The sequence below is a fragment of the Panicum virgatum genome, unplaced genomic scaffold (assembly GCF_016808335.1).
Source record: "Panicum virgatum strain AP13 unplaced genomic scaffold, P.virgatum_v5 scaffold_5990, whole genome shotgun sequence".
NCBI lineage: Eukaryota > Viridiplantae > Streptophyta > Magnoliopsida > Poales > Poaceae > Panicum > Panicum virgatum.
This window is the reverse complement of record NW_024376736.1, coordinates 12,663-27,412: the sequence shown is the minus strand read 5'-3', so window position 1 is coordinate 27,412 and position 14,750 is coordinate 12,663. Positions and strand designations below refer to the sequence as shown.

Here is a 14,750-nt window from a genome sequence, read left to right as displayed (position 1 = left end):
GAGGAATCGATGCATGGATTGACTGTGGTGGGAGGTGTGTTAATAATAAGGTAAAATAAATAAAGAGAATTTAAATGATCCTCTATGAGGAATCGATGCATGGATTGATTGCGTGGGAGATGGGTCACCAATGGCTACTAATAATCATGGATAAATAGAAGGCGAGATGTTTCTGATTATTGTGGGATTTTCTAGACTTTTTTCTTTTTTTCTAGAGCGCTTCATAAGCCGTGCATGCTTTTCATCTCCAATTAGTAATAGTAAGATGCTCAGTTGCAGTTGTTCTCATCCACACTACAAACCATTTCAATGTCCCAGTTACAACTAGGATCATTAAAACCGTTGCATCTAGGACCGACGAGGCGATTGCAATTACAACTAAGGAATATACTCAGTCGCATTGGCCAGATCCCGTGCGTGACTGCAACCGCTTCACTGCCGCCGTAATTACAACTAGGATCTTAAATCGGTTGCAACTAGGACCAATAAAGCGATTCCAGTTACAACTAGAGAATATGCTGAGTTGCAATTGGCCTGACACCACAATTGCAACCGCTTCAATACCCTGGTTACAACTATGATTATTAAGCATGTTGCGACTTAGCTCGGACCAGTAAGACGAGTGCAATCCGGCTTAGTTAGTTACATGACAGAGGGTAACTAAAAAAGTAATTACTCTCGTGCAACTAGCTTACTATCCTAGTATATGTTTTGTTCTAACCAAAGACTACTCAAGTCCTTTGTTTTGTTTTTTCTTGCTCGATCCATACTCCTGTTAAGTTCATCAATTACCATCAACATCCACACTTTCTGCTTTCAGTGCAACTGTTTTCAGTAAATAAAAAGTATTATATCCTGCCTATTGTTAGGTACTAAATCCAGGAACTCCGAAGTCACACATCACAAGTAGGAAATAAGAGTAATTAGAGTTGATTCGTCCGAGCTAGAGGCTATGGTATGTTCATGTGAGTGAACTAATCAGACATCTGTTCGAGATCCTCATCTGCTCCTTTGTGAATCGAAGGCTATGGTACGTTAATCTTAAACACTGTTACCTTTCTCTTTTACATGCTCCAAAGTACGAAATCCCCTCGTATATAATGCTTCTGGTTTCATGTGATAACAGGAACAAGAAGGCTAGACGAGACTGGTTTGCGGCCATAGTTGTGCATGCTCAAAGACTAAAGGCTAAGAGCTCAGCTTCAGGCTAGCAGTCTACATGTTTTCCCATGTCAGACATCAATGTCATCAACTACTGTTTCATTAGGTGTATCAGATTGGTTGCACAGTTCATACATCATGTTAGCAAATAACAAAGAAACAATCATGCATGAAAAAAGCGCCATAGGATTCTAGTTAGTTTGGAACATGCATACCCATACTTTATTGAGAGTACAGCGAGTTTTTGCAGATCAGTTTTTTTTGGTTTCAAAGTAGCAGCTCATGTTCAATTTGGTCTGCAAGATTTTTGGGAAAGGAGACACTTTCAAAATAAATGATGGCCAGTATCAAAGGTGCTGCTGTGTCTGCAATTTTGAAAATTTTTGGCAACAAGTTAGCTCCATCGATGTTGAAGCAGTACAACTCTATAGTGGGTGTGACAATGGATCTCCAGGATCTCAAGGGTCGATTTGAGGATATCAGCTCCTGGGCTAGAAAAGCAGGATGTAAAACAACGGAATAATGATCAATTTTTCATCAGAAAATTGAAACACGTCGCATACGACGTTGATGATATTGTTGATGAGTTCCATCTAGAGGCTGAGAAGCATGAAGCTGAAGTTTGCCAACAATATTAGTGTCAAAATGTCTCTGCACAAAACCAAAATCATATATGTTTCAATTCAAGGCTGCCCTCAAGATCAAGGCTATAAAGAATAGATTTGATGCAATAGTGAAGCAAAGAACTGACTTCAGTGCAATAGTAAACAGTTTGCCGGAAGGTCATCCTGTTCCACACATGAACAGGACTGCCAAGGCAACTCCAACAGTGCCAAATGTTGCTGTGGCATCAATAATATGTGGAAGAGAGCGAGAAAAGCAGGAAATAATATCTAAACTGGTGGACAAAAATAACCAACAGATAATCAAGATAGTCTCCATAATTGGGCTTGGTGGCTCTGGGAAAACTGCCTTGTCTAACCTAGTTTTCGGTGATGGTAACACCGTAAAGGATCATTTTGAAGTAAGAATATGGGTTCATGTGCCCCAAGAATTTGATGTCCAACAGCTTATGATGAAGATGTTTGAAGCCATTACTTATCAAAAATCTGAACATCATTCCATACAGAACATAATTCAAACTATAGCAGATACATTGACTGGAAAGAGGTATTTGCTTGTATTAGATGATGTCTGGACTGTGGACCGAAGTCAATGGGAAGATTTTATGTTATATATAAAGAGAGGAGCACCTGGAAGTAGTATTTTGTTGACAAGTCGCAACAGAAATGTTGCAGAAGCAGTGGAATCAACAGATCTGTCGAAGTTGTCGTCCTTGTCTAAGGATGATAGCTGGACAGTGTTCACTCAGATCATTGGTGAGGACATAAAAGGTTTGGACTCTGAATTATTGGAAGTTGGGAGAGAGATTGTGAATAAATGTGGTGGGGTGCCACTTGCAATTAAAGTTCTTGCAAATGTCCTTCGTGGCAAGACACGTATAGAACAATGGAAGGCCGTGAGAGACAGTAATCTACTAGATGCTGAGGATAAAGAGCATAGAGTATTAGCAAGCTTGATGTTGAGCTATTCCCATTTACCATCCCATCTGAAACGGTGCTTCACAATATGTTCATTGTTTCCTAAAGGCCTTCCGCTCGATAAACAACAATTGGTTGACCAATGGATTGCTCACAATGTGATTAGTTTGACTCATGGTTACAATTGCTTGGAGGATGTTGGCGACGAGTGCTTCAATTCACTTGTGCAAGTTTCTTTTCTCCAGGATGTGAAGGAATATTTTGGGAGAGTGTGTTACGAGATGCATGATTTGCTTCATGATCTTGCCCAGTTCATCTTGGATGAGCAAATTTCAACTAATGTGCCAAAGGATGCAACCAGTTCCACAAAATACCACAAATACTTTTCCTTAGTTCAACAGCCAAATAAACCTTTGCCTAGAATGTTTTTCAAGAATGCACGTGCTATATATGTTGATGGTGGTGATTGTGATGATATAATATTCAACAAGGCCAAGAATGCAAAGCACTTGTGCAGTATCATTGCAAACAATAATCTATCGACAACAATGCTCACTGCCATATTTCAGACAAAACATTTGAAATATCTTGAGATGTCAAGATTGCAATGTGAATCACTCCCTGAAACTATGTCAGATATTTGGAGCCTGCAAGCTCTGCATCTAGAATGTAGTAGCCTTCTCGAGTTGCCCAAATCTATTGGTAAGCTGCAAAAGTTAAGAACACTGAACCTATCATGGTGTATGAAGCTAAAGTTTTTACCAGATTCAATTGGTGACTGTAATATGCTTTCAAGCATTTATCTTTGCCAGTACATGGAGCTTGCAGCCTTGCCAAATTCTATTGGTAGAAATAAAAAGCTAAGAGTTCTTAAACTAGATCATACCAAGATTAAAGAGCTACCTGTAGTTATAACAAATTTGAGAAATCTACAATGTTTGAGTCTACGTAATTGTTATAGGCTGGTAGAGTTGCCCAAAGGCATCGGAAATTTGGATAAGCTTCAAGTTTTGAACCTAGAATATTGTGTGCAGCTGGTAGAGCTACCTAAAGACATTAACAACTTGGAGAAGCTTCATGTTTTGAACTTGGAAAATTGTGGGGAACTGGTAAATCTACCTGAAGGCACTAGCAAGTTGGAGAAGCTTTAAGTTTTGAACCTCGAAGGCTGTAGGAAGCTGGTAGAGCTGCCTGATGGCATTGTCAAGTTTGAGAGGCTTCAAGTTTTGAACCTGAAAGATTGTGAAGAATTGAGAGGGATGCCTGTAGGCATTGGACAATTCAGCAGTCAACTACAAAAGTTGCCCTTATTTGTTGTGGTAACGGTGAAAAGTTTGCTGGAATATCAGAGCTCGCAAATGTAGGTAGGAATAGTGAAGGTCTAATTATCAGAGGTAATTCACATGTGTTGGAGAAAGATGATGCACATAAGGCATGCTTGAAAGAGAAGACAAATTTACAGAGGTTGAAGCTAGAATGGAAGATGCATCAGAAAGGTGAGGTGAACACTGAGTTTTTCTTTAATGAAAAGGTGGACACTATGTTGGAGGAGGCTGTACTTGATGGCCTAGAACCGCCAGCTGGGATTAAAGAGCTAGAAATTTGTGGGTACTCAGGCGAGAAATATGCATGGTGGATGCATAATCAGGTTGTTGGTACTCAAGTAAAGGGGCAAGCTTGCTTCCAATTTTTGAGGGCGATGAAGCTATCTGATTTCCAAGGATTGAAGCATCTACAAGGGCTTGTGGAACTTCCTTGTCTGGAGGAGCTTGAGCTGCACAAGATGCCTTCTCTTGAGAGCATAAGCTGTGGCCCATTTCCTTCACTGGTGAAGTTATTAATGGATGATCTACCTAGATTGGAAGAAGTGTGGTTGGTAGCAGAGAGGACCATGTCTGATGGAGAAGAGGGAGGAAACTGCAGTAATTGTGCACCTCACTCGGGACAGGTCCGAGTTGGTAATTGCTTGACATGTCTGAATATATCAAATTGTCTTACATTGAAGATCAAGACATTCCTACCTTTGTCTTGTCACCTGAAGCATTGGAAGTTCTCCGAGTGTGCTGGGAAGTGGATCACAGAATCTAATTACCACAGCCAATTCCATTTCGAGAGGTCCAATTCATACTTCTATCATAGCCACCTACAAAACACCGGACGTGAGTGGGAGGTGGTGCAACACATGACAGCATGGGAATTATTGAAGACTTTTCTCATTGATAATGCGCTAGGGGAGCTTCGATATCCACAAGAGCTAAACATTCTGAACTGTTGTCGCCTTAGTAGCCTTCCTCAAGCAATGGGGCAACTCACATCCCTCCAGGTGCTACGGATAGGAATGTGCGACGGACTTAAGCAGTTGCCGGAATGCTTGGGCGAGCTCTGTTCTCTTCGAACTCTACATGTTGAATGGCTGCCCAAAATAAAGAGCCTTCCCCAATCGCTGCAGCATCAGCATCTCACATCACTTGAGGATCTCAGGATTCATGCATGTCATGCACTTCATGAGCTGCCTGAATGGCTGGGAGATCTCTGTGCTCTATGCAAACTCCACATTTCTGGGTTGGATGGGCTGGCTTGCTTTCCCGAATCCATGTGCCGGCTCACGTCCCTTAAAGAGCTATGCATCGACAGCTGCCCACTCATCACATCCTTTCCGCAGGGGATGGAAAGCCTGGCCTCCCTTGAAAAGCTATGCATCTCTAGGTTAGGAGGAATCGGATCCTTGCCAGAGGGCATAAAAGGTTTCACCGCTCTGAAGAAATTGGAGATCATTGACTATCAGGGAATAAAATCCTTGCCAGAGGGTATAAAATGCCTCACCACTCTGAAGAAATTGGTGATCAAGAAGTGTCCTGATCTGGCGAGGCGCTATGAGGAAGGAAAGGGGAAGGACTGGCACCCCATTTCGCACATCCCTGATGTGCGGATTGATTGAGGTGTGTCATGGGCCCTTTTTTTCTACTCCCTCCGAATTTAAATATTTGTCGCGGTTGACTTTTTTTGCAACATTGAATCATCCGTGTGTGTGTGTGTGTGTGTGTGTGTGTGTGTGTGTAAAAGAGTGGTTTTTTTTGGGTATAGCAGGACTTGAACCTGCGACCTTTAGGTTAAAAGCCCAGTTCGAGAGAGGGGGTTTAGGAATTCTATGCCATACAGCAGTATCTACAACCCCTTTTCGGGCTCCGTAGCACCAACGTAGTCTTAGCCCTAGAACACATGGGGCTTGGAGCACTGATAATAAGTCTGTATGATACTAGGTCAACTGTACCCGGGCAAGTACTCCCCTAATGTGCCGATTGCTAGCGCATCTAGGGCCCCCCCTTTTTTCCCAGAATGATGACATCAGCATGACCTCCATAGTATCCCCTACGAATAAACTCCTCAGCAGTCCACCTTTCCTTTTGATGGCTTGGCTTTCTTTTCTGTCGCTCCTATGTAGTGGTCGGAGGTTGACTTGCACAAGGAAAAGAAGAAAGGGAGATCTCTCGTTAGGTCTTGGTGATGACCGCCTATGGACTTCTTCCACTTAGCAGCTTCCGACATAGCTTACTCTTAGCTATACTGCTAGGAACCGGATAAAATAATATATCAAAACAACTTCTGGCATCACCGGAGGGATCGAAACCAACTATCATTTTTTTACCATTTGCTACAGTCACTATCACTGAACTAGTACCGTACTTTCCACTCAACCAAAGAAAGACAATGGAGAGTTGACCGAAGTGAGCACTACCTTATCGAACCTACAGAAAACCTAATTAAATTTATTTAGGCTCCTAATTTGAAAATACGGGTGTTACAAACCTACCCCCCTTAAAAGGAATGTTGTCCTCGAGATTCGGCTGGGCTAGCAAAGAGCTGAGAGAATTCTGCCTGTAACTCATCTTCTCTTTCCCAAGTAGCCTCATCCTCTGCATGATGACTCCACTGAACCTTACACATTCGTATCCTCTTACTCCGAGTAATTCTCTCTAGTGTATCCAAAATTTTGACTGGATACTCGGTATAAGTCAGATTATCCTGGGTCCGAAGGGATTTGAATTCCACCGCTGCAGATCAATGTCCCCAGAAGCAAGGAGTGTAGTAAAAAGCAGGCATTAAAGTAGGTGACTATCTTTTTGATAGGCGCCTCTATCTGTATGGGGAATTCGCTGCTGAAAGTTGACCCAATCATGATATTGAAGGATGGGACCTTTTCTACGGGGTAATTGCCACCGGCCCGCGAATTGAGGATGCATCCCGTTCTTCTTTTCTTTTTAACTAATTCCTGTAACATATAGTCCTAATTTCCTTTCTTTGTTCAAACTATCTTTAACAAAATATCTCATGTTCAAACTATCTTTAACGATAAAACTAATCATAACAAAATAAGCGATAATTTCTACGTGAATTTTAATTACTGCTTGCCTATTAATTGCAGGGTTAAGCGGAAGCCCATGATCAGCCTGTCGGTCAAGATGAAAGACCTGCATCTGCATGGATGAAGAGGTAGATCAAGATCTTGACGCTGTATGACGTCAACCAATCCATCGCAGCCTTTGAAGTTGATTTTGTCGAGTGGCCTCTGCTTTGCCACGAAGAGATGCACTGGTTAGTTTTCTGTCTAACTACTTCGATCCTGCCTGTGTACTCAAGCAGGCAGCCTGTGAGAGCTTCCTTTGCTGCCTCACGCCATGAAGCAATCTGCTGAGCTGCACCTGCACGGTTTGTTCTCCATATTCGGTTGTTTGTATTGTACTGTATCCACCACACAACCCTATTTTCTCAGATCCAGTGTATTTGCCGGAACAAGCAGTGCTTGTTTGGTTTCATTCACAAACGATATTTCATTGCGGTTTCAGAAAATGGGGAGAAAACATTCTGCTCTACTTGCTCGGTTACAAGCTAATGGATTATGGATGCTCCTGGAGAGATGGAGCAAGCCAGGGGCGACCAGCCTCCGACTTGCCGGTTGCCGCCTCTGCCATGGCGCGGCCCGGCGTCTGCGCGTGGTAGCACAACTATGCAAGGGTGGTCGCAGCTAGCCAAGGTATGGTGGGTGTGCCAAGGCATGGCTAGGTGGCCGCGTGAACACGGCAATTGGCGATGCACACCACCTGTTGGGCGAAATGTGTGGCCCGTGAGACATTGTTCGGAATTCACCTTTATATCTTTTCCTTTCTGTTTATCTTGAATTGATTCTGCTTCTTCTGCATTACGGTTGGTTTTGAACCCCAAGACGGAAGAAGATGGCCGTGGCCGAGGCATGGACTCATCAAGGTGAACGGCGACACCCACAGCCAAAAAGTACGTCGACAAGGCCACCAAGAAGGAGGTCAAGGACATCTTTCGGCCGCTATGACCGCACCCTCCTCGTCGCCGACCCCAGGCGCTGCGAGCCCAAGAAGTTTGGTTGGCGCGGAGGTACCAAAAATCGTGTCGTAATTGCTAGATCATGTATCAATTGGTGTTGCGTGTTCTGGTTCTATACCTAGCTACATCTTTACATATATGCTATGGGACTTTAGAATTTTAAGCCTAGTAGTCTCGTACGTTTTTTAATAATCTTACTATTACTAATTAGAGGTCTAAAAAGATGCACTGTTTACGAGACGCTTTAGAAAAAAGAAAAAATCTAAAAAATCCCACAATAATCAGAAACATCTGTCCTTCTATTTTAAACCATGATCAACCATAGCCATTGGATTAACATCAGCTACCTAGCCTTCTATTCCCACATAGTTGATCCACTAGCAGATCCAACAAGGATCGATACACAACTTGGACACTTTTTTTTCCTTTTCTATTAAAATATGTAGAACCATACGCGGATACGCCCCTAAGCAACGGGCAACTAAAAAGTGTACTAGAGCTTACTAAAATATTGCTACCCCTACAATAATCACGCCTAAAACTCTTTATTTTTTTCCGGGTTTTCTCTATGCGAGCTTTGGTGACCAAATGTTACATTCGGTACGGGGCTGATTAATGTGGTAAAAAGAGACTACTAATACTATGTGATAACGAAACTTGATTAATGGTGACGAGGTTTCATATCCGACTGTGTTGCAAAGATGAACATGCATGGAAATTCTACTGCACCAGTTTCTCTACTTCTGCCTCCTTTATCAATGTATAAAGTGAAAATACACCGGTATTTCACACTCAAAGATTATATTAATTTCCTACCGATACATCAATATTTCACATAGGAACATCATCAAATCGACGGTAAGTAACCCGTTGAATGGTGATTTAAACCTATAAGGATTACAGAAGCACTGTTTGCACAATTTCAATCTTTTTTTTCTAAAGGGGCTATTGCAAAACTACCCTCATTTCGTCCTCTGATTGCATGTTTGCCCCCCTTTTTTTTACTTTGCATGTTTGCCCCTTTTTTATTTGAATCTAAAGCTTCCAGTTGCCCCTATTCTGTTAAGAGCCGGTGACGGTGTTAAATGGCAGTTGAAAAGACACATAAGCCCTTGTGGGACCCACTCGTCAGCATCAACAAAGAGTCAAAGACATCCGCTCACCGGTGGAGGATGAGGCGGCGCTCTACGGCGCTCGTCGGCGTGGGACTGGGAGGCAGCTGGCCGCGCCCGGCGCCGCCGCGCGGGTGCACAACTGGATGCTGGAGGAGCGGGCCCCAGTGCGCAGCCTCGCCCACGCGCCCCTCAACGACGCCGTTGCCGCGTGGGACTGGCGCGGCCGCTGCGGCGATGACGGCGGTGGTGGCGTCGCCGCCTTCTCTACGCTCACGGGCGACCTGAGCCACTGCTTCCGCGTCGCGCACGGCCGCCAGCCCAGGTCCTTCACCGCCGACGCGCTAGCATTCAGCTGGGGTGCTGGCGGTCGAGCTCCGAACCTCCGGCGGCGTGCGCTGGCAGTCGCGGAGCAGGCTGTTGGCGTCGAGCGGGAAGACCAAGGCGCTCGGCGGGACAGCGCGCCACCTCCGCTCCTGCTGAACAGCGCCGCCGTCGTGAGGAGGAGCGGGCCGGGCCCATGGCCGGTGCCACGGGCCTCGTCCCTGTCTTCACCCCGGTGGCGGCGAGGCAGGAAGAGGCGGAGAGGCGACGCTCGCCGGCGCGGGACGAGGGCGCGGGGGAGGAGAGAGGCGACGCTCGCAGGCTGCCACAGGATCCGCCCGTTCCTCCGCGCCGTCGGTGGCCACGGGCTCCGCCTGCTCCTCCGCACTACTGGCGGGCGGGCGCGGCCTCCCGACCCCCGCGCGACTCCGGCAGCCCAGGCAGCCCCACCCGCTCCCTTCGCCCCTCTGCCTTTCCCCCGCGCCTCAATCTTCTGCCACCTCCGCCAGTCCTCCCCCAATGAGAGAGCCAACAGAGCAGGGGTAGGAGAGACATTTCCTATCTAGATTTTCCATACTTCCTTTTCTTTATTCGCTGGAAGCTGCCTCGGTGGACGCCGTTGGAAATCAGGGGCAAACGGATGATTCACACATGAAAACAGGGGCAAACATGCAAACCTTAAAAAGAAGGGGCAAACATACAGTTGTAGGTACAAACGAGGGCAGATATGCAATTTGCCCTTTTTAAAGTATTGTGGCCTTAAGGATTGAAGCTATAACCTTCGGCTAACACACAAGCAGAACCTCAAATTTAGTTTCTATATTGAAAAGTTGACCAAGTAGCACATACTACTAGCATGTTAATCCAGGCAAAAACAAGTGACCTACTCCTGCAAACAATAAGTTCAGTAGTGCAACTGGGGACGGCCCTGCTCAGACTCAGTGGAGCTTCTCCACTTGGATCTCCACCTGCAGGGTGGAGCCGCGGACGGGCTCCCCCGGCAGCGACACGACGCCGGCGACGTCCACACGAACTCCCAGCTCAGCCTCGCCGCGAACCGTGCCGTCCCCGCCGGCCACCACGCACTGCACGGTGCCCGCGCCCTGCCGCAGCACTAGGAACACCACGCGACGCCCCACGCCGCGCACGCGCCCGCGGCCCGCGGCACCTGTCGGCTACAGCAACGCCAAGTCCGCCCACGCGTACCCCTCCTGCAGCCGTCGGACCTCTCCCATGGTGGCCGCCATAGTCCTCCCCCTCGTGGTGCTCACGTCCGAAAGCCATGGGTGTCTGGGAGCATAGGAACAAAAGAAGAAGGCGACGGCCACACAGTTTGACGGCCGCCGAAGTCTGTTCAAAGAGGAACGAATGGATTCGGGAGGAAAAGATAGGGGATTGGTGGGGGGAAGAGGAGGGTGTGCGTGGGGGTCCCACATGACAGTCCAAGGTGGCATACCCGTTTGGACCTCGTTGAGACCCGAACTGAGTTTAGGGACCCAATCAGCTACTTTCAGAGTTCGGGGACCGGGATGACACAGCGTGACAAGTTTAGGGACCGGAGATGTATTTTACTCTTTATCAATCTTATCTGCTTGTCTTTTCACCTCAATTTTCGTCCAAAGGAAGCTAAAATATTACATTAAATGTATCATCATACCCCAAAAACTAATTATTTCACGTTACAAAAACTAGCCAATGCACTGTCACGGGTTGATCGGCTGGTGTCATAAGAATGCGAATACTCTTGGCTAGTCTATCTAGTATGGTTATGCTTGTTACCTATAGGCTATAGCAAGGAGAGGACGAGGACACTGCAGCCACCCATAGGACCCACGGCGCCGGACATGCGGCGCCATCCCCCTTCCTATCGCACCCCTCCAACGCCCGCAGAACCCCTCGTCACATCCCACTGCTCCCGGCTACGGGGCCCGTGCTCGGGACGCTGCGCCACAGGGCCGGGCTTTGCCTCCTCCCTCGGCTCCACCGGCGCCACCCCCCCCCCCCACCTGCGCCAGAGCAACCGTCGTTTGGCACCCTCATCCCACTGCCCGTGGAGGCGCCAAGCTGTCCACACGCTGGTGAAGAGCAAGGTGCGAGCGCCGAGCGACGAAGAAGGCCGGTGCTCCGCGGGTCCTCCTGGCGCCTGGGCAGCTGCCTGGATAGTAACAGCAGCACTGTCTTCGGCGCACACCTACTATCATAGATTTGCTAGCTTGCCAAATGTCTGACACACGCTGCATGTGTTCGACAGAATGTCGACTAATAATATATCCGTTTAGATCGCAGTGATCAAGGCTTTATTTGTCCAGTAAGTAGGCAGAACCGGTCCACTGATTACTTGAGCCACTCGCTATTCCTTTAGGCAAAAATTATTTCTAGGTATAATGGCCTTATATTTTGATCTAGTGATTTCAGTGGACAATGCTATGCTACTATTTTTAATATCCGTAGACTTAATATGCTTCACAAGGTACTGAAATTCAAACATGGAATAGGTAACAAAGGCTACCCTACTTGTACGACCTTTGTTAGCGTTTCTGGTACTTTAATTGTAAATTAGTAGTCGCTTGCATCTCGTTGTCCGTTGTGCAAGGCCAACTGAAGACTACGATTACATTGTATATTACCTTGCTAAATGAGCTTCCACCCTGAACTGTCAAACAACATTCTTTCAAAATAATAGGGAATTGCCTGAACAAAAAGATTGATTTTTTCCAAACATACAAACTAAAACTGAGTACTCCTAGCTAACACATGTAAACTATAAATCTTATTTGAGAGTTTTGCATTGTAATTTTTCTCATGTTCATAGTTGGCCATAATACTAGTGTGTTCAGGCAATATTGGTCACAGTACCAGCGTGCATTGGACAACATGAGCCATGTTGAAGTTAAAGAAAAGAAACAATAAATAAATCTCTATGCCTTCATAACATCACAAAGATACTAGTGGGACAATATGATAAGGAATCTGCCAGTACTGAATTTTCATTATTCCAAAGATACATGCACAAAGGCTGACTGTCCAGGCACAAACTATGACAACGAGTAAGCTACTTTTGCTTATACTCTCCCCCGAATCAGTTCTTCATACTTTCCTGTCTGTTAACCCTTTGATGCTAAAGCATCACTGATTCACTGTGATTTGAATCTTAATGCTACAATGCTTTGTATTGTCCTTATGCAAAAATGAGTGGGCTAAGTATCACAAATTAAAATTTTTATTGCTATTTTACCTTATGATCTATACTTCCTACTATACTGTAACTTTCAGAGCATGCAAGCTGATCCCAAAGATATCAAACAACTGAGCAGAAGAAGACCACCTGATTGAGTGCCATCTATAGTTCTATACATGTAGCATGTTGCTTAGCATTTTGGTGCCATCATAGCATTGTGATAGTTAATCTTTATATTATCATGGATTGGTTCACTCTGGTACTTCACTTTGATAGACACATTTTCTTGCTAGGGGTCGGGCGAGATAGGCCAACAAGTGCACTTGAATGCTGGATCTAGGCAAATGCTTCCATACTAGGAACAATACTCTAATGAAACATCGAGTTCCTCCAGAACAATAACAATGCACAAGACGGAATTTTCTGACCCAAATCTTAAGCTGGCCATCAGATTTTAACTCAGGTGACAAATTTACCTTTTTTATTATTACACAACATTGTCCTTTTGCAATATGATCATCCTACGTATGCAACAGCTAACTATATACTCAGAATAGGCTATGGAACCATTAAAACATGGGATTAATCTGTTTTTTTAATGAACCTGCAGGAGAGCTGCATGTTATATTGAAAAGTAGGAAACGCCCAGAGGGGCGAAGGTAAAATTTACAAGGCAGAACAAGAAAAACGGAGCTCCAACAGCTGCCAAGTGGGATTAATATGTTTGATCTTGCTAATATTGACATAGTGTACTGGTCAACTCCATTGAGGGTGCGGCAAAGCCGCGCTGTGTTTCTAGTATATACTTATTATCATTTGAATGGACAACACACAATCAGGAGCTAGCACAAGTGCACAACTATTAACTACTACGAATAGCTACGTCAGTGAACTAATTAGTTGGACGATCCTTCAAGTTCGTGCTAGTGCACCTTGTTTGAAATCTTTCTTCCCTTTTCCTGCTTCTCCTATGAGTGGGAAGACTGTTGTTGATGTATGCAGATGAGTCACAACTCTTCAGTCTCTCAATCTTTCTGCTTGTGTGCCGTGTTTGTATACTGAATTCTGGGTGAGCTTTTTTCTTTGGTCCTGGTTCTACTTTTTGTATGTAGCAGTGCTGTTTTTTCTGTGAGGAGATGGTGTGATGATCAAATTTTTTCCCTATTGGTTTTATTGGCCACCATGATGGTTCAAACTGTATTAGCTCTATCTGATCATTTCCTTCACAATCTAATTTTTTGAAACCGTTGAAGCCTTTATTTTATCTCTGCCGTGTTGTTTCAACGATGTTTCAACAATGCCGGTCCCAAGCCCGGATAAAGGAGGAGGGTTGTGTTAGGCGTGGCGAGCCAATGTAGAACCCAGCTACTCTTATGGAGATGAAACCCAAGAGAAAACCATTGGGGCGTAACCCTCTTAGCTGCGCGCCATATCGCAACCCGGGTATGGTGTTAAATGAGCAAGGGCCGGGCCGTCACCCCCTTGGTGCCGCGCCGTATCGTGATCTGGACACGGTGTTAAGTGGGCAAGGATCGGGTCGTCGCTTCCTCAGTGGCGCGCTACATCGTCTCCTGGGTGTAGTGCTAAATGAGCAAGGGTCTTCGCACCTGACTCGGCTAGTGCGAGGGGTAAGGAAGCTTGTCGTGCCAACTAGGATCCATCTAGGTAGCTGGAATGTAGGGTCCCTCACAGGTACGTTAAGAGAGTTAGTTGACACAGCGATTAGGAGACGTGTAAATATCCTATGCGTCTAGGAGACGAAATGGAAGGGTCAGAAAGCGAAGGAGGTGGAGAACACAGGCTTCAAGCTTTGGTACACAGGAACAGTTGCAAACAAAAATGGAGTGGGCATCTTGATTGACAAGAGTCTGAAAAATGGAGTGGTGGACGTCAAGAGGCTGGGGGGTAGGATCATCCTAGTCAAGCTTGTTGTTGGTGACTTAGTCTTCAACGTTATAAGTGCGTATGCTCCCCATGTAGGCCATGATGAGAGTACAAAGAGGCAGTTTTGGGATGACCTAGATAGCTTGGTTAGAGCGGTACCCACCAGTGAGAAGCTTTTCATAGAAGGAGATCTCA

General features: G+C 45.5%; 1 protein-coding gene and 1 non-coding gene across 2 annotated transcripts; both read left to right on the top strand.

Moving 5' to 3' along the window:
• Positions 1 to 1,960: 1,960 nt before the first annotated feature.
• LOC120694436 (putative disease resistance protein RGA3) lies at positions 1,961 to 3,853 on the top strand. The gene has a single exon (XM_039977546.1). It carries the CDS (start codon positions 1,961 to 1,963, stop codon positions 3,851 to 3,853), a length of 1,893 nt encoding a protein of 630 aa, XP_039833480.1.
• A 9,952-nt stretch (positions 3,854 to 13,805) lies between these two features.
• Positions 13,806 to 13,891, top strand: LOC120694437. Its single transcript, XR_005683487.1, has one exon. It is a non-coding gene; the product is annotated as a small nucleolar RNA Z102/R77 (small nucleolar RNA).
• The last annotated feature ends 859 nt before the right edge of the window (positions 13,892 to 14,750 follow it).

Bases quoted from the DNA above. Each gene is read 5' to 3' on its own strand.
- LOC120694436 (XM_039977546.1), top strand. From the start codon at position 1,961: ATGAACAGGACTGCCAAGGCAACTCCAACAGTGCCAAATGTTGCTGTG.